At 39.1% G+C, this 20,350-nt stretch overlaps 2 protein-coding genes across 2 annotated transcripts; both read right to left on the bottom strand.

Annotated features, from left to right (window-relative positions):
- Nucleotides 1-274: 274 nt before the first annotated feature.
- On the bottom strand, nt 275-3,612 carry LOC132554373 (uncharacterized). The gene is made up of 5 exons (XM_060218681.1): nt 3,334-3,612; nt 2,945-3,035; nt 1,170-1,295; nt 589-743; nt 275-331 (listed from the first exon to the last, which is right to left on the bottom strand). Exons 1-5 carry the CDS (start codon nt 3,610-3,612, stop codon nt 275-277), a joined length of 708 nt encoding a protein of 235 aa, XP_060074664.1.
- Nucleotides 3,613-15,686: 12,074 nt separating this feature from the next.
- On the bottom strand, nt 15,687-20,096 carry LOC132554362 (uncharacterized). The gene is made up of 5 exons (XM_060218670.1): nt 19,818-20,096; nt 19,346-19,436; nt 17,136-17,255; nt 16,525-16,682; nt 15,687-15,743 (listed from the first exon to the last, which is right to left on the bottom strand). The coding sequence occupies exons 1-5, from the start codon at nt 20,094-20,096 to the stop codon at nt 15,687-15,689; spliced, it is 705 nt and encodes a 234-aa protein (XP_060074653.1).
- Between the last annotated feature and the right edge of the window lie 254 nt (nt 20,097-20,350).

The raw sequence follows: 20,350 nt of genomic DNA, 5'->3' as shown, positions 1-20,350 counted from the left end.
TGTTCCACCATGGTGTTCATTAAACCCTATATTAGTCCCTGATGAACATGAAAATTGTATGGAAACGTCACAGAGACATTCACTGAGCCAGCCTATATAGACTAGTATTAAGAGGTTCAGAGGGCCTGTGTTAGTCTAATATTTAACACGACAATAGCATGTCGGTAAGAAATATACATGACAATATAACAGACTTAACTGATGTCGGTAAAATAGCTGGAGCTATTGTAGGAAATATATCGTTATTGCCACTTTCTGACGAATTCTGTCCTGATTATCCTATAAACAGACCAATCTCTCTCGATATGGAAGCCAGTCTGTTATGTTTTCTCTGAAAGAATAAAAACATGTATAACCAACTCGTTGTATTTTTACAAATGGACAAAAACAACAAAAACATATCAAATTGTGAAAATAATCACAATCCAAAATCAAATTCAATAAAACTAGAGTACAATATGAACAGTTCAGGATATATCATATATATAACATAGATATATCACATAATACATAAATAGTACAAATAAAGCACAGAATGAAAGTGATAACGGAAATGTCCAGTCGACAGTAATAAAAAAGTACGTTTACCGGTATTGTGTTGTTGTGGCAGTTGTGAGGAAGTATGAATACATCCGGGCTCTTTATATCGGCGTTGTCCAAAAACTCGTAGTTAAAGGCAAATGACCCATACGAAATCTTACTTAAGTCTCGCATGTTTAAGCGAACTGGGGGGCAGACTTTACCTACAATATTTAATGTAAGAAATTGTAACCAACAAGATTCTACATCATAAATGGAGGGAAGATACAAAAAAACCTTTTATAAAAGAAACGGACTGGGTCACAGGTGTCGTTCACAAAGTTCTAGTAAAGAAATGCCAGTTGGACAGGCATCGTAATTTATCAGATACCAGCCTTGTCCTACGATGTATACTTGTATATAATGACAACAGAATTGAAAAACAAAGAGTTTACACAGCATTTGTTACATTGAAGTTCAAAAGACAGCTTCGTAAAAGTAAATATTGGAGTTTTAATGTCTTGATATCGTTAATATGACGTTCTCTTTTTATATTTTTTTTTATTAATTCACTATCACGTGACATATAATGTAACATAAAATATAACTGACAACAACTTAGTTTGAATGCCACCAGCTGTAATACCCACCAACTCTAACATCCATAGATATTGCTAAATTCCCCATCGGCCCTGCATTTCTTCTCGTCCATTGGTACTGTCCTACAATTTCCTTAAACCCACCTATGCCTCCGAAATATTCTGGTAAAGCGTCAGCTACAACATGGAAATAAAATCGTTTAAACATATTGTACGTATTTGTAAAAAAAAAACGTGGTAGATGATGTTAGAATTCCATACATCACTCACTATACATACCAATCTATAATTCTAAATCTTGTAATTTAATGAAGGCTTATTTTTTAAATATTTTCTTTACTTCCATATTCAAAATTTTTCATATTAAAGAATTTCACGCTGATGACAAATGTGAATACAATACTAAAATGTAATTCCATTGAATTCGCTTTACTTACCTGCTATACCACTGACCCCAGATTTCTCCCGCATCACTCACCTGGAATACCTTCAAATTGATCCCAGAATTCCCTCTCATCACTTACCCGGTATACCTTCTCACTGACCCAATAATTCCTCCGCATCACTTACATTGTATACCTTCCCACTGACCCAAGAATTCCCTCTCATCACTTACCTGGTGTGCCTTCCAATTGACCTCAGAATTCTCCCGCACCTTCCCATTGACCCCAGAATTCTCCCGCATCACTTACCTGGTATACCTTCAAATTGACCACAGAATTCCCTCGCATCACTCACCTGGTATACCTTCCCACTGACCTTATAATTCCCCCGCACCACGTACCAGGTAAACCTTCCCACTAACCCCAGAATTCCCTCGCATCACTTACCTGGTATACCTTCCCACTGACCCCAGAAATCCCCCGCATCACTTACCTGTATACCTTCCCACTGACCTTATAATTCCCTTCCCACTGACCCGCCTTCCCACTGACCCCACCACTTACCTGGACCCTCACTTACCTACCTTCCCACTGACCCCAGAATTCTCCCGCATCACTTACCTGGTATACCTTCCCACTGACCCCAGAATTCCCTCTCATCACTTACCTGGTATACCTTCCCACTGACCCCAGAATTCCCCCGCATCACTTACCTGGTATACCTTCCCACTGACCCCAGAATTCCCCCGCATCACTAACCTGGTATACCTTCCCACTGACCCCAGAATTCTCCCGCATCACTTACCTGGTATACCTTCCCACTGACCCCAGAATTCCCTCCCATCACTTACCTGGTATACCTTCCCACTGACCCCAGAATTCCCTCCCATCACTTACCTGGTATACCTTCCATCTGACCCCAGAATTCCCCCGCATCACTAACCTGGTATACCTTCCCACTGACCCCAGAATTCCCCGCATCACTTACCTGGTATACCTTCCATCTGACCCCAGAATTCCTCCGCATCACTTACCTGGTATACCTTCCCACTGACCCCAGAATTCCCTCTCATCACTTACCTGGTATACCTTCCATCTGACCTCAGAATTCCCCCGCATCACTAACCTGGTATACCTTCCCACTGACCCCAGAATTCCCTCGCATCACTTACCTGGTATACCTTCCCACTGACCCCAGAATTCCCCGCATCACTTACCTGGTATACCTCCCACTGACCCCAGAATTCCCTCGCATCACTTACCTGGTATACCTTCCCACTGACCTTATAATTCCCTCGCATCACTTACCTGGTATACCTTCCCACTGACCCCAGAATTCCCCGCATCACTTACCTGGTATACCTTCCCACTGACCCCAGAATTCCCCGCATCACTTACCTGGTATACCTTCCCACTGACCCCAGAATTCCCCGCATCACTCACCTGGTATACCTTCCCACTGATTCCAGAAGGTACTGATTCCTTCTTCTCTCTCACAACTGTTATCAGAGTTGTCAACAGTGTAAAATGCAGGCTACTTGACAGGAAATCAGAAAGTGTGACGTGGTTAAACGGTTTGTAAACAAACTTATGTTAGAACATTTTATAAGCTATAAAGATAAGGTGAACCAATCACTTACAACTTAACTGACACAAGCACAATTAGAAGCGTCTTCTACTTTATAATTCTATATCCGTATAAAATGACATTTCGTATTATTTATTTTCTAATTCTGATGCCATAACATGCACATATACTGATACTTATAATACTTTTTATCATTTTTTTAGTACTATAACTTTGAATCATAGAATCGTTTCTTGGTACCTACCTCGTTGAACTTCCATATGAGGGTAAAGTCTACTAAAGTATTGTCAGCAAGCTCTGTTCCGGAGAAATCAAATCTCATCTGCTGGTTGGTAAAGTCATAATAAAACATCCCGGTAGCAATTATCTGATTCCGAGCCACCAACATCATATCAAAATCAAAGAACACCTTACTCTGCCATTGAGCAGGAAATTTACACTGCAAATGTTTGGGTTTTGCGTGTACAATACTTAATAAAATTAGAATGCCTGACAGCAACAAAAGGAAATTGATAATTTCCATGATTTTAGTTAAGACAAAGAGGCAGTGAATACTAAACAGAGATAGTATACTATATGCTCTGATATCGTTGTGTAAGGTAAAGCTTTCAAATGAATGTCCTGTCAATCCAAAGTGGTCATTAAATATTCAATATGTTAGGAGAAGAGGTTGTTGAACAAGGACCTGATTAGATTTCATATCGAAAATTTTATCTACATTTATCTTTGATGTGTAAAGGAGGCTACAGTCACATCAACCGTGCTATACACAGAAATAAACAAGGGTTGTTATCAGTGCGTTAATCAACCCATAGTATCATAACATTTATAACATATCACACTCACCTTCATATACAAAAGAAGAAATCCAGGCCTCTATTTATCATAATATACCTCACTGACCACCAGATACCATAGAAACTCGAGCCTCTATTTATCATAATATACCTCACTGACCACCAGATACCATAGAAACTCGAGCCTCTATTTATCATAATATACCTCACTGACCACCAGATACAATAGAAACTCGAGCCTCTATTTATCATAATATACCTCACTGACCACCAGATACAATAGAAACTCGAGCCTCTATTTATCATAGTATACCTCACTGACCACCAGATACAATAGAAACTCGGGCCTCTATTTATCATAATATATCTCACTGACCATCAGATACAATAGAAACTCGAGCCTCTATTTATCATAGTATACCTCACTGACCACCAGATACAATAGAAACTCGGGCCTCTATTTATCATAATATACCTCACTGACCACCAGATACAATAGAAACTCGGGCCTCTATTTATCATAATATACCTCACTGACCACCAGATACAATAGAAACTCGGGCCTCTATTTATCATAATATACCTCACTGACCACCAGATACAATAGAAACTCGAGCCTCTATTTATCATAGTATACCTCACTGACCACCAGATACAATAGAAACTCGGGCCTCTATTTATCATAATATACCTCACTGACCACCAGATACAATAGAAACTCGGGCCTCTATTTATCATAATATACCTCACTGACCACCAGATACAATAGAAACTCGAGCCTCTATTTATCATAGTATACCTCACTGACCACCAGATACCATAGAAACTCGGGCCTCTATTTATCATAATATACCTCACTGACCACCAGATACAATAGAAACTCGGGCCTCTATTTATCATAATATACCTCACTGACCACCAGATACAATAGAAACTCGGGCCTCTATTTATCATAATATACCTCACTGACCACCAGATACAATAGAAACTCGGGCCTCTATTTATCATAATATACCTCACTGACCACCAGATACAATAGAAACTCGGGCCTCTATTTATCATAATATACCTCACTGACCACCAGATACAATAGAAACTCGGGCCTCTATTTATCATAATATACCTCACTGACCACCAGATACAATAGAAACTCGGGCCTCTATTTATCATAATATACCTCACTGACCACCAGATACAATAGAAACTCGGGCCTCTATTTATCATAATATACCTCACTGACCACCACATACAATAGAAACTCGGGCCTCTATTTATCATAGTATACCTCACTGACCACCAGATACCATAGAAACTCGGGCCTCTATTTATCATAATATACCTCACTGACCACCAGATACCATAGAAACTCGGGCCTCTATTTATCATAATATACCTCACTGACCACCAGATACCATAGAAACTCGGGCCTCTATTTATCATAATATACCTCACTGACCACCACATACAATAGAAACTCGGTCTATTTATCATAATATACCTCACTGACCACACAGATACAATAGAAACTCGGGCCTCTATTATATCACTATATCTCGGCCTCTATTTATCATATATACCTCACTGACCACAGATACTTTTACTTGTAAACTCGGGCCTCTATTTACAATCTTATATACCTCTGACACCTTGTTGTACACATACATCGGGCCTCTATTTATCATAATATATCTCACTGACCATCAGATACAATATATATACCAGATACCACAATACTTTACCCTACCGTAAATTGTCTCGTGTTACTTCCTTTACAGTATATATCCTAAACATCAATCACAGAAATCCTGACAGAGAAACTAAGATATATTTATATCAGTAAGATATACATCTGATTCAGTACTATATTCAATACCTAAGGATGCACTTGTATAAAGAATTAGTGGCCAAAATATAAAAGTTCGCTTTTTAACTAGTAATGATTTTTTGAACAGTTGGATTTCCGAAAATATTTCAAAAGCAGAAATTCATTATGTTGGGGTGCTTGTTTTTACATTTTTTCAGATACAGGGTTCAGAATACGTGTTCCAGGATTTTTTTTAGATATATATAGGTTTTTTCCACAATAACAGTAATGCTTTGTTATTTTGAGGCAACATTCAAAAATGTAGATTTCCGCTTTCATTGAAAGGTAACGTAATGCTCCCTAGGTAATGAAAAAGAAATGAAAAACGATTGAAACGTCGCACAATGTTTCGTTCGAGGTGCTTGGAACTGAAAGAGGCTGGAAAACACTACCGGTGTAAAAAGACGTTCAGTGTGATCTTAGTACTAATTGATAACATACAAGTTAATGTAAATAGACAGTGAGAAAATAGTGTCATCCTAATGTAATACAGTATTAATGGATTTATCTCAAACACCATGAAAACTATATATACTTACACAAATCCTTTAATCTCCTTTCTGCAGACAGGGTGCTATATATTTTTGTTTGGTCAAGCGCCACCAGTTTCGGAATCCACTAGAAAGTATGTGCACCCTGCGGTGACCCAGTAATCTGACTTGTAGGTAAGTGGATCACCAAATACAAGATGTTAAGGAATTAAAGACGAATGCCATTTAATTATGGTTATATATAAAAATGTAAACATCACAATGCTTTCTAACCAGCATAACATTAACTATTTCACTGCTAATGACGTCGATAAGTTGTTAAAGAATTAAAAACAAAAGCCATTTAATTATGGTTACATATAAATATGTAAACACCACAATGCTTTCTAACCAGCATAACATTAACTACTTCACTGCTAATGACATCCATGTAAGTATCATCACACAAAACAAATCGATTTTTCATCATTTTACGTTTCTTATCGGATGTCGGTATTTCATAACAAATGTTTGCTTTATGATGCAGTTAAATTCATTTTTTAACGCCAGTCTATCTTATCTTCTGTATTAAATGGCGCTATTCTCTCATGTGTCTTTTGTCTGATGTTGAGAATCTGTATGTACATTCGTATATATCCTATCTATTACTACCAGCAACCTGGTCGTCGCAATACACTATTTTTTATTTTAAAAAGTAGCATCTTTCTGATTGGAAGTTTTACAGTATAATTTGTTTTCACTGTGATTTTGAAAATATACGGGCATATAAATGGAGAGGATTCATAGTAGATACACTTAAATATTCAAAACATCTTGTTGACCTTATGTAAAGATGTCGGTAATCTATTTTTAAAATATAAATCTGTCATCCTATATATCTGAATAGTAACTTATCACGTAACATTATCTGGTGTGAGTTTGTGGTGACTTCGTCATGGTGACTTCCCATCACTATCAGTACAAATGATATAATGTTTATGATATATGGTAAGCTCAGTGTTTTGTTACCCGTTCTGTTTTAGCTATTTGATCAGTGAAGGTATAGAAAATTGAAAACCTCCTTTATTGGAAAAAGTCAATCTTATCCAGAGTTGTCATGCCTTACACTAACGAGTCTAGACGTCAGAGTTGCCATGCCTTACACTAAATAGTCTAGAAGTCAGTCTTGCCATGCCTTACACTAACGAGGCTAGAAGTCACAGTTGTCATACCTTACACTAACGAGGCTAGAAGTCACAGTTGTCATACCTTACACTAACGAGTCTAGACGTCAGAGTTGCCATGCCTTACACTAACGAGTCTAGAAGTCAGTCTTGCCATGCCTTACACTAACGAGGCTAGAAGTCACAGTTGTCATACCTTACACTAACGAGTCTAGAAGTCAGAGTTGTCATGCCTTACACTAACGAGTCTAGAAGCCAGATTTGTCATGCCTTACACTAACGAGTCTAGACGTCAGAGTTGCCATGCCTTACACTAAATAGTCTAGAAGTCAGTCTTGCCATGCCTTACACTAACGAGGCTAGAAGTCACAGTTGTCATACCTTACACTAACGAGTCTAGAAGTCAGAGTTGTCATGCCTTACACTAACGAGTCTAGAAGTCAGTCTTGCCATGCCTTACACTAACGAGGCTAGAAGTCACAGTTGTCATACCTTACACTAACGAGTCTAGAAGTCAGAGTTGTCATGCCTTACACTAACGAGTCTAGAAGCCAGATTTGTCATACCTTACACTAACGAGTCTAGACGTCAGAGTTGCCATGCCTTACACTAAATAGTCTAGAAGTCAGTCTTGCCAGACACTAACGTTCTAGAATTCAGAGTTGTCATGCCTTACACTAACGAGTCTAGAAGTCAGTCTTGCCATACCTTACACTAACGAGTCTAGAAGCCAGATTTGTCATACCTTACACTAACGAGTCTAGAAGTCAGAGATGTCATACCTTACACTTACAAGTCTAGAGGTCAGAGTTGTCATGCCTTACACCAAATAGTCTAGAAGTCAGATTTGTCATACCTTACACTAACGAGTCTAGAAGCCAGATTTGTCATACCTTACACTAACTAGTCTAGAAGCCAGATTTGTCATACCTTACACTAACGAGTCTAGAAGCCAGATTTGTCATACCTTACACTAACCAGTCTAGAAGCCAGAGATGTCATACCTTACACTAACGAGTCTAGAAGCCAGAGATGTCATACCTTACACTAACCAGTCTAGAAGCCAGAGATGTCATACCTTACACTAACCAGTCTAGAAGCCAGAGATGTCATACCTTACCCTAACCAGTCTAGAAGCCAGAGATGTCATACCTTACCCTAACCAGTCTAGAAGCCAGAGATGTCATACCTTACCCTAACCAGTCTAGAAGCCAGAGATGTCATACCTTACCCTAACCAGTCTAGAAGCCAGAGATGTCATACCTTACCCTAACCAGTCTAGAAGCCAGAGATGTCATACCTTACCCTAACCAGTCTAGAAGCCAGAGATGTCATACCTTACCCTAACCAGTCTAGAAGCCAGAGATGTCATACCTTACCCTAACCAGTCTAGAAGCCAGAGATGTCATACCTTACCCTAACCAGTCTAGAAGCCAGAGATGTCATACCTTACCCTAACCAGTCTAGAAGCCAGAGATGTCATACCTTACCCTAACCAGTCTAGAAGCCAGAGATGTCATACCTTACCCTAACCAGTCTAGAAGCCAGAGATGTCATACCTTACCCTAACCAGTCTAGAAGACAGATGTACCTTACCCTAACCAGTCTAGAAGTCAGAGTTGTCATACCTTACCCTAACCAGTCTAGAAGCCAGAGATGTCATACCTTACCCTAACCAGTCTAGAAGCCAGAGATGTCATACCTTACCCTAACCAGTCTAGAAGCCAGAGATGTCATACCTTACCCTAACCAGTCTAGAAGCCAGAGATGTCATACCTTACCCTAACCAGTCTAGAAGCCAGAGATGTCATACCTTACCCTAACCAGTCTAGAAGCCAGAGATGTCATCTAGAAGCCAGAGATGTCATACCTTACCCTAACCAGTCTAGAAGCCAGAGATGTCATACCTTACCCTAACCAGTCTAGAAGCCAGAGATGTCATACCTTACCCTAACCAGTCTAGAAGCCAGAGATGTCATACCTTACCCTAACCAGTCTAGAAGCCAGAGATGTCATACCTTACCCTAACCAGTCTAGAAGCCAGAGATGTCATACCTTACCCTAACCAGTCTAGAAGCCAGAGATGTCATACCTTACCCTAACCAGTCTAGAAGCCAGAGATGTCATACCTTACCCTAACCAGTCTAGAAGCCAGAGATGTCATACCTTACCCTAACCAGTCTAGAAGCCAGAGATGTCATACCTTACCCTAACCAGTCTAGAAGCCAGAGATGTCATACCTTACCCTAACCAGTCTAGAAGCCAGAGATGTCATACCTTACCCTAACCAGTCTAGAAGCCAGAGATGTCATACCTTACCCTAACCAGTCTAGAAGCCAGAGATGTCATACCTTACCCTAACCAGTCTAGAAGCCAGAGATGTCATACCTTACCCTAACCAGTCTAGAAGCCAGAGATGTCATACCTTACCCTAACCAGTCTAGAAGCCAGAGATGTCATACCTTACCCTAACCAGTCTAGAAGCCAGAGATGTCATACCTTACCCTAACCAGTCTAGAAGCCAGAGATGTCATACCTTACCCTAACCAGTCTAGAAGCCAGAGATGTCATACCTTACCCTAACCAGTCTAGAAGCCAGAGATGTCATACCTTACCCTAACCAGTCTAGAAGCCAGAGATGTCATACCTTACCCTAACCAGTCTAGCCAGAGATGTCATACCTTACCTTACTAACCAGTCTAGAAGCCAGAGATGTCATACCTTACCCTAACCAGTCTAGAAGCCAGAGATGTCATACCTTACCCTAACCAGTCTAGAAGCCAGAGATGTCATACCTTACCCTAACCAGTCTAGAAGCCAGAGATGTCATACCTTACCCTAACCAGTCTAGAAGCCAGAGATGTCATACCTTACCCTAACCAGTCTAGAAGCCAGAGATGTCATACCTTACCCTAACCAGTCTAGAAGCCAGAGATGTCATACCTTACCCTAACCAGTCTAGAAGCCAGAGATGTCATACCTTACCCTAACCAGTCTAGAAGCCAGAGATGTCATACCTTACCCTAACCAGTCTAGAAGAGAGATGTCATACCTTACCCTAACCAGTCTAGAAGCCAGAGATGTCATACCTTACCCTAACCAGTCTAGAAGCCAGAGATGTCATCTAGAAGCCAGAGATGTCATACATTACCCTAACCAGTCTAGAAGCCAGAGATGTCATACCTTACCCTAACCAGTCTAGAAGCCAGAGATGTCATACCTTACCCTAACCAGTCTAGAAGCCAGAGATGTCATACCTTACCCTAACCAGTCTAGAAGCCAGAGATGTCATACCTTACCCTAACCAGTCTAGAAGCCAGAGATGTCATACCTTACCCTAACCAGTCTAGAAGCCAGAGATGTCATACCTTACCCTAACCAGTCTAGAAGCCAGAGATGTCATACCTTACCCTAACCAGTCTAGAAGCCAGAGATGTCATACCTTACCCTAACCAGTCTAGAAGCCAGAGATGTCATACCTTACCCTAACCAGTCTAGAAGCCAGAGATGTCATACCTTACCCTAACCAGTCTAGAAGCCAGAGATGTCATACCTTACCCTAACCAGTCTAGAAGCCAGAGATGTCATACCTTACCCTAACCAGTCTAGAAGCCAGAGATGTCATACCTTACCCTAACCAGTCTAGAAGCCAGAGATGTCATACCTTACCTTACCCTAACCAGTCTAACCAGTCTAGAAGCCAGAGATGTCATACCTTACCCTAACCAGTCTAGAAGCCAGAGATGTCATACCTTACCCTAACCAGTCTAGAAGCCAGAGATGTCATACCTTACCCTAACCAGTCTAGAAGCCAGAGATGTCATACCTTACCCTAACCAGTCTAGAAGCCAGAGATGTCATACCTTACCCTAACCAGTCTAGAAGCCAGAGATGTCATACCTTACCCTAACCAGTCTAGAAGCCAGAGATGTCATACCTTACCCTAACCAGTCTAGAAGCCAGAGATGTCATACCTTACCCTAACCAGTCTAGAAGCCAGAGATGTCATACCTTACCCTAACCAGTCTAGAAGCCAGAGATGTCATACCTTACCCTAACCAGTCTAGAAGCCAGAGATGTCATACCTTACCCTAACCAGTCTAGAAGCCAGAGATGTCATACCTTACCCTAACCAGTACCCTACCTTACCAACCAGTCTAGAAGCCAGAGATGTCATACCTTACCCTAACCAGTCTAGAAGCCAGAGATGTCATACCTTACCCTAACCAGTCTAGAAGCCAGAGATGTACCTTACCCTAACCAGTCTAGAAGTCAGAGATGTCATACCTTACCCTAACCAGTCTAGAAGCCAGAGATGTCATACCTTACCCTAACCAGTCTAGAAGCCAGAGATGTCATACCTTACCCTAACCAGTCTAGAAGCCAGAGATGTCATACCTTACCCTAACCAGTCTAGAAGCCAGAGATGTCATACCTTACCCTAACCAGTCTAGAAGCCAGAGATGTCATACCTTACCCTAACCAGTCTAGAAGCCAGAGATGTCATACCTTACCCTAACCAGTCTAGAAGCCAGAGATGTCATACCTTACCCTAACCAGTCTAGAAGCCAGAGATGTCATACCTTACCCTAACCAGTCTAGAAGCCAGAGATGTCATACCTTACCCTAACCAGTCTAGAAGCCAGAGATGTCATACCTTACCCTAACCAGTCTAGAAGCCAGAGATGTCATACCTTACCCTAACCAGTCTAGAAGCCAGAGATGTCATACCTTACACTAACCAGTCTAGAAGCCAGAGATGTCATACCTTACCCTAACCAGTCTAGAAGCCAGAGATGTCATACCTTACCCTAACCAGTCTAGAAGCCAGAGATGTCATACCTTACCCTAACCAGTCTAGAAGCCAGAGATGTCATACCTTACCCTAACCAGTCTAGAAGCCAGAGATGTCATACCTTACCCTAACCAGTCTAGAAGCCAGAGATGTCATACCTTACCCTAACCAGTCTAGAAGCCAGAGATGTCATACCTTACCCTAACCAGTCTAGAAGCCAGAGATGTCATACCTTACCCTAACCAGTCTAGAAGTCATACCTTACCCTAACCAGTCTAGAGATGTCATACCTTACCCTAACCAGTCTAGAAGTCAGAGATGTCATACCTTACCCTAACCAGTCTAGAAGCCAGAGATGTCATACCTTACCCTAACCAGTCTAGAAGCCAGAGATGTCATACCTTACCCTAACCAGTCTAGAAGCCAGAGATGTCATACCTTACCCTAACCAGTCTAGAAGCCAGAGATGTCATACCTTACCCTAACCAGTCTAGAAGCCAGAGATGTCATACCTTACCCTAACCAGTCTAGAAGCCAGAGATGTCATACCTTACCCTAACCAGTCTAGAAGCCAGAGATGTCATACCTTACCCTAACCAGTCTAGAAGCCAGAGATGTCATACCTTACCCTAACCAGTCTAGAAGCCAGAGATGTCATACCTTACCCTAACCAGTCTAGAAGCCAGAGATGTCATACCTTACCCTAACCAGTCTAGAAGCCAGAGATGTCATACCTTACCCTAACCAGTCTAGAAGCCAGAGATGTCATACCTTACCCTAACCAGTCTAGAAGCCAGAGATGTCATACCTTACCCTAACCAGTCTAGAAGCCAGAGATGTCATACCTTACCCTAACCAGTCTAGAAGCCAGAGATGTCATACCTTACCCTAACCAGTCTAGAAGCCAGAGATGTCATACCTTACCCTAACCAGTCTAGAAGCCAGAGATGTCATACCTTACCCTAACCAGTCTAGAGGCAGAGATGTCATACCTTACCCTAACCAGTCTAGAAGCCAGAGATGTCATACCTTACCCTAACCAGTCTAGAAGCCAGAGATGTCATACCTTACACTAACCAGTCTAGAAGCCAGAGATGTCATACCTTACCCTAACCAGTCTAGAAGCCAGAGATGTCATACCTTACCCTAACCAGTCTAGAAGCCAGAGATGTCATACCTTACCCTAACCAGTCTAGAAGCCAGAGATGTCATACCTTACCCTAACCAGTCTAGAAGTCAGAGATGTCATACCTTACCCTAACCAGTCTAGAAGCCAGAGATGTCATACCTTACCCTAACCAGTCTAGAAGCCAGAGATGTCATACCTTACCCTAACCAGTCTAGAAGCCAGAGATGTCATACCTTACCCTAACCAGTCTAGAAGCCAGAGATGTCATACCTTACCCTAACCAGTCTAGAAGCCAGAGATGTCATACCTTACCCTAACCAGTCTAGAAGCCAGAGAAGTCATACCTTACCCTAACCAGTCTAGAAGCCAGAGATGTCATACCTTACCCTAACCAGTCTAGAAGCCAGAGATGTCATACCTTACCCTAACCAGTCTAGAAGCCAGAGATGTCATACCTTACCCTAACCAGTCTAGAAGCCAGAGATGTCATACCTTGCCCTAACCAGTCTAGAAGCCAGAGATGTCATACCTTACCCTAACCAGTCTAGAAGCCAGAGATGTCATACCTTACCCTAACCAGTCTAGAAGCCAGAGATGTCATACCTTACCCTAACCAGTCTAGAAGCCAGAGATGTCATACCTTACACTAACCAGTCTAGAAGCCAGAGATGTCATACCTTACCCTTACCCTAACCAGTCTAGAAGCCAGAGATGTCATACCTTACCCTAACCAGTCTAGAAGCCAGAGATGTCATACCTTACCCTAACCAGTCTAGAAGCCAGAGATGTCATACCTTACCCTAACCAGTCTAGAAGCCAGAGATGTCATACCTTACCCTAACCAGTCTAGAAGCCAGAGATGTCATACCTTACCCTAACCAGTCTAGAAGCCAGAGATGTCATACCTTACCCTAACCAGTCTAGAAGCCAGAGATGTCATACCTTACCCTAACCAGTCTAGAAGCCAGAGATGTCATACCTTACCCTAACCAGTCTAGAAGCCAGAGATGTCATACCTTACCCTAACCAGTCTAGAAGCCAGAGATGTCATACCTTACCCTAACCAGTCTAGAAGCCAGAGATGTCATACCTTACCCTAACCAGTCTAGAAGCCAGAGATGTCATACCTTACCCTAACCAGTCTAGAAGTCAGAGATGTCATACCTTACACTAACGAGTCTAGAAGCCAGAGATGTCATACCTTACACTAACCAGTCTAGAAGTCTTCAAAGTTAGGATTTTGATTGAAGGGTTAAAGTTCTCTTCCAGCATGTCACCGAAAGACAGGTTTCAAATCTGAGAAAACCAACTTGATATATACGTACATCAGATAAACAAAACCACCCGGATATCGTTATATTGTGATAGAGTTTGATATATACGTACATCAGATAAACAAAACCACCCGGATATCGTTATATTGTGATAGAGTTTGATATATACGTACATCAGATAAACAAAACCACCCGGATATCGTTATTTTGGATACAGTATGGATGTTATTAGTAAGATAGTCAAGGTTTACTCTCTCATCTCAAATATTTTGTAAGTAGTAACATTATTGGCTAGTGTAGTTGTTAGAGAATGTATATAAAACTGTTAAAACTATACACATATAGTGTTCAGTAAATATTATTTATCAATGGATGTACGGTGTCATACTCACCAACTTGTCACAAGAGACCGACAAGAATGAAGTTTACTTAGAACAATTTACAGAAAACTTCGTGCGTGTAAGAAAAAGAGGTTATCCAGATGACGAGTGATTCTATAGACATGTATCACGTTACCTAAGATAGCTAACGTCACGTGACTAATAGACTTTCTACAGTATCTTTTATTTTTCGTCTATAGCTTGATATACATATCGATAGATATACCGTCAGGAGTGTCCATTTATTTATCAGGATTTACCTCCACTTTTTCACTCTGTCAAATGGTATAGCGTTAAGCTTGACAGCCGACGGGGGCCGAGAAAGCCACTATTACGTCATTTCGGTCAGTGGACAAGTGGAGTATCATAAATACATCCTTTAATGTAATTTGGGTGTGAGAATGTGTTTATAAACTATGAAGATACCTGTACGTCTAGCATTGAATTTAACCTTCCAGAACCTTTAAATGTCATCATTTTTTATCAAAATTAAGCGGGTTTTTTTCTTGATTTACATCTAAAAAAACGTCTAATACTTGATAGTTTGTTATAGAAAATAATTGACTGACATCACCACATTTTCTGTTATCACTGATAGTTTATTGTATAAATAATTGATATCATTAGTTTTATATCACATGTTTTGTATCAACTTGTAGGAATCTCAATACATCCTCCTCCTCTTCTTCTATCCAACGATCCATCTAATCCATGAAGAGTCGTAGATAACGGTATGGAATTTTTCTTTTTACCCTGTTGTACTAGACAAAAGAACATATATATAAATACAAGGTATAAAACAGATTTAGATACCTACAAACACACAACATAAACCCACACCAAAGTCTACTTGTCACATTATTTGTATCACTTCAGCCTACCTGTCAAATTATTTGTATTACCCAGCCTACCTGTCACATTATTTGTATCACCCAGCCTACCTGTCACATTATTTGTATCGCCCAGTCTACCTGTCACATTATTTGTATCCCCCAGTCTACCTGTCACATTATTTGTATCGCCCAGTCTACCTGTCACATTATTTATATCACTTCAGCCTACCTGTCACATTATTTGTATCCCCCAGTCTACCTGTCACATTATTTGTATCACCCAGCCTACCTGTCACATTATTTGTATCCCCAGGCTACCTGTCACATTATTTATATCCTCCAGCCTACCTGTCACATTATTTGTATCGCTCAGTTTACCTGTCACATTATTTGTATCTCCCAGTCTACCTGTCACATTATTTGTATCATCCAGTCTACCTGTCACATTATTTGTATCCCCAGGCTACCTGTCACATTATTTATATCCTCCAGCCTACCTGTCACATTATTTGTATCGCTCAGTCTACCTGTCACATTATTTATATCCTCCAGCCTACTCGTCACATTATTGGTATCGCTCAGTCTACCTGTTACATTACTTATATCACTTCAGCCTACCTGTCACATTATTTATATCCTCCAGCCTACTCGTCACATTATTGGTATCGCTCAGTCTACCTGTCACATTATTTATATCACTTCAGCCTACCTGTGATGATGTAGCGTTAGCACAAAACGATGGCAGGGAAAATACACTGCGATCCGTAAGGACTTGTGGGTCCACGAATTCGTAATTGACTATCGCTCCACTAACAGGGTCGTAGTCTTCGTCTTGGATAAGGTAACGGATAGGTGGACAGACTGACCCTGTGAATATTACAATGTCACTATACAGAAATAAACACTACAAATATTAGAACTACTCTGGAATGAGGATAGGATCATTCCTGTAGATGTGATAAATATACAATAGTGTGGGGAAGTAGGTCTGGGAAACATTAATGAACTACAATATTGTGTTATCAGCCTTTTAGGCGGACGGATATATTTAGTAAATACAACGGAGAAATTTTATTTTGATTCAAATTCTATAATTTTGATAGAGTTTTATTGATTGTGAAATCGCATATCTTGTAAAAAATAAGACATGCAGTTTACAAATTTACAACCTTTCAACCAAAATAAGGGTATGCCTCACTTACCTACTTTAACATCAAGGGATAAGATGACGTCATCATTTTAATCTTTACGTCATACTTACCTACTTTAACATCAAGGGTTAGGATGACGTCATCATGTTACCCTTTACGTAATACTTGCCTACTTTAACATCAAGGGTTAGGATGACGTCAGCATACATTTCCTTCCTGATCAGTGTGAAGTGTTCTGTTATCTCCCGGAAGTCCCCTATACCACCATGCGAGTCGGAGTGGGCGTCCACTGATGGTATAACAATGTATGTATATCATGTAAGTAGTTATATAGGCACATACATTGTAGTGTTGATGATCATTAACATAGAGACTAATACTGATGCCGACATCTTGTTACATACTTGACAGTGATGATATAACTTTTCCAATGATGATATAACTTTTCCAGTAATGATATAACTTTCGTACTTTTGACGAACCGAAGCTGTGTTATCTAATCACAGCGTTGAAATTAGCCGATTTCATGTACGGGGGCAATTAAAGCGTAGATTGAATAGGTTGATTTTTCATTCAAATAACTCCATGTTTATAAAAAAAATAGTTCTGTTAGCAATTCGTACCAGTTAACATAAAACGACAGAATATTAAATTTTAAATGTCAAAGAGCGCACCAAAGTTTCCCGAACGTTTTGGAATATTTTACTTTTTATTTGGATCGGCTTCTTTCACTTGTTTTTTTTTATCTAAATGTAAAAAAAAGAAAATTGAATGGTTTTCCTTAAGATGTATATAGTTTAAAGTATTTCGTTTATAGTGGTATATTGTTTATAGTGATATAGTGCTTATAGTGGTATAGTGTTATAATGGTATATTGTTATAGTGGTATATTGTTTAAGTTTAAGTGGTATATTGTTAAAGTGGTATATTGTTTATAGTGGTATATTGTTATAGTGGTATATTGTTATAGTGGCATATTGTTATAGTGGTATATTGTTAAAGTGGTATATTGTTTATAGTGGTATATTGTTATAGTGGTATATTGTTATAGTGGTATATTGTTATAGTGGTATATTGTTATAGTGGTATATTGTTATAGTGGTATATTGTTATAATGGTATATTGTTATAGTGGTATATTGTTATAGTGGTATATTGTTATAGTGGTATATTGTGTGTATATTGTTTATAGTGGTATATTGTTTATAGTGGTATATTGTTATAGTGGTATATTGTTACAGTGGTATATTGTTTATAGGTATGTTGTTTACATTGGTATATTGTTTATAGTGGTATATTGTTTATAGTGGTATATTATATTGTTTATAGTGGTATATTGTTTATAGTGGTATTTTGTTTATGGTATATTGTTTATAGTGGTATATTGTTTATATTGTTATAGTGGTATATTGTTTATAGTGGTATATTTTTATAGTGGTATATTTTTTAAGTGGTATATTATGGTATATTGTTTATAGTGGTATATTGTTTATAGTGGTATAAGTGGTATATTGTTTATAGTGGTATATTGTTTATAGTGGTATTTTGTTTATGGTATATTGTTTATAGTGGTATATTGTGGTATATTGTTATAGTGGTATATTGTTATAGTGGTATGTTGTGGTATATTGTTATAGTGGTATATTGTTTACAGTGGTATATTGTTATAGTGGTATATTGTTATAGTGGTATATTGTTTACAGTGGTATATTGTTATAGTGGTATAGTGTTTACAGTGGTATATTGTTTATAGTGGTATATTGTTTATAGTGGTATATTGTTATAGTGGTATATTGTTACAGTGGTATCTTGTTTAGGTGGTATATTGTTATAGTGGTATAGTGTTTACAGTGGTATATTGTTTTTAGTAGTATATTGATTGTACTTAATTATAGTGGTAGATCGACTTGTAGATGAATTGTAGCGACTGTTGTAGTATATCGAAAATAGTGATAAATTGAGTGTATTGGTAACTATATTGCAATAGTATATTGATTGTAGTGTTATAACTAGTATAGTAGTATATGAATCAAGTGGTATATGAATCAAGTGGTATATGAATCAAGTGGTATATGAATCAAGTGGTATATGAATCAAGTGGTATACGAATCAAGTGGTATATGAATCAAGTGGTATATGAATCAAGTGGTATATGATTGTAGTGGTATAACTAGTATAGTGGTATATGAATCAAGTGGTATATGATTGTAGTGGTATTTTTATTTTAACTGTATATTCATCGTTGTGGTATGTTAATATTAATGGTATATTGGTTGTAGTGGTAAAAGGATTGTGGTTGTACATTGATTGCAGTGATAATTTGATAGGAATGGTACATCGATTGTTGTGGTATAATTATTGTAGGAATATAAAGACAAACATGGCACGCCATTCCAGGGATTCCATATGTAGTCACTATCCTTATCCTTAGTACAGGTGTGGTTGTCGTTATCAATACTGTATACTGCGCTCTGTAACGTAAAAAGTGTAAATCAAAATAATGTAACGTTCTCATAATGAGAAGGGGGTTAATGACGTCGTCACACAAATATACGACCATAAAAATACAATGAACATTAGCTTAATTGTCACTACAATGCCCCGGTATCATCAACTTCAATGTTCATTTTTCTCACTGAGATTTGAGATTTTGGTTTACACCATTAAGGTATGAAAAAGCATCCAAACATCATAAAAGGGCAGACTTCATTATCTGAAAAGCCCTTCTTAAAATTTCAATTAATGTATATATTTACCTGGAAAAATCTTCAATAAAATGTCATAGGGATAGTGATATTGGTCATTTAGCCTATAGAAGTGCCACCCTTAGGTGTCTGAAACTGTTCACTTACCTCATTAAAATGCCATATATATGTGTTAGAGAAGGTCACGTTGCCTAGTGACGCTATGCCCTTCAGGTCAAGTCTCATTTGCTGACTGGGGTAATCATAGTAGTACGTTCCGGTAGCGTTCATCTGTTCTGGTATAGACATTATCAGTTCACCAGAGTCAAAGAAAACCTTACTGTGCCATGATGGTGGAAATGTACAATGTACACCAATGTCACTTTCCAATACAGCGGAGGATAACGAAATGATTGAGAGGACAATCAACAATCTGAAAGTCTCCATTTTTATACCATGTGTAACGATAAGCTATCAAATGTGATTTTATCATATACCTGGGATGTGTATTCTCCTAATCAGCTGGTAATATTTGCTGACATGCTGATAAATTATTTCAGACATTTACTAACGCCATGTTTGAATCAATAGATGGGCGTGGTTTTGGCTTCATGATTAATATATCGTTACACAATGGCATAATTTCACACTTTCGATAACACATCATATTTTGAAATCAGGTGACTGACAAACACATTCAA

Source organism: Ylistrum balloti, unplaced genomic scaffold, assembly GCF_031769215.1.
Source record: "Ylistrum balloti isolate Yb309-2 unplaced genomic scaffold, AGI_CSIRO_Ybal_v1 Utg369640, whole genome shotgun sequence".
Classification (NCBI taxonomy): Eukaryota; Metazoa; Mollusca; class Bivalvia; order Pectinida; family Pectinidae; genus Ylistrum; species Ylistrum balloti.
This window is presented reverse-complemented; position numbering and strand designations above follow the sequence as displayed.

Excerpts from the sequence above, each read along its gene's own strand:
- LOC132554373 (XM_060218681.1), bottom strand. The coding sequence starts at position 3,612 with ATGGAAATTATCAATTTCCTTTTGTTGCTGTCAGGCATTCTAATTTTA. Across the intron at positions 3,036-3,333 it reads TCATATGGAAGTTCAACGAG|CCTGCATTTTACACTGTTGA; the intron begins GTAGGTACCAAG and ends CCTGTCAAGTAG. Across the intron at positions 744-1,169 it reads ATCTATGGATGTTAGAGTTG|GTAAAGTCTGCCCCCCAGTT; the intron begins GTGGGTATTACA and ends TAAATATTGTAG.
- LOC132554362 (XM_060218670.1), bottom strand. The coding sequence starts at position 20,096 with ATGGAGACTTTCAGATTGTTGATTGTCCTCTCAATCATTTCGTTATCC. Across the intron at positions 17,256-19,345 it reads TCCCTGGAATGGCGTGCCAT|TGGACGCCCACTCCGACTCG; the intron begins GTTTGTCTTTAT and ends TTATACCATCAG. Across the intron at positions 16,683-17,135 it reads AACCCTTGATGTTAAAGTAG|GGTCAGTCTGTCCACCTATC; the intron begins GCAAGTATTACG and ends TAATATTCACAG.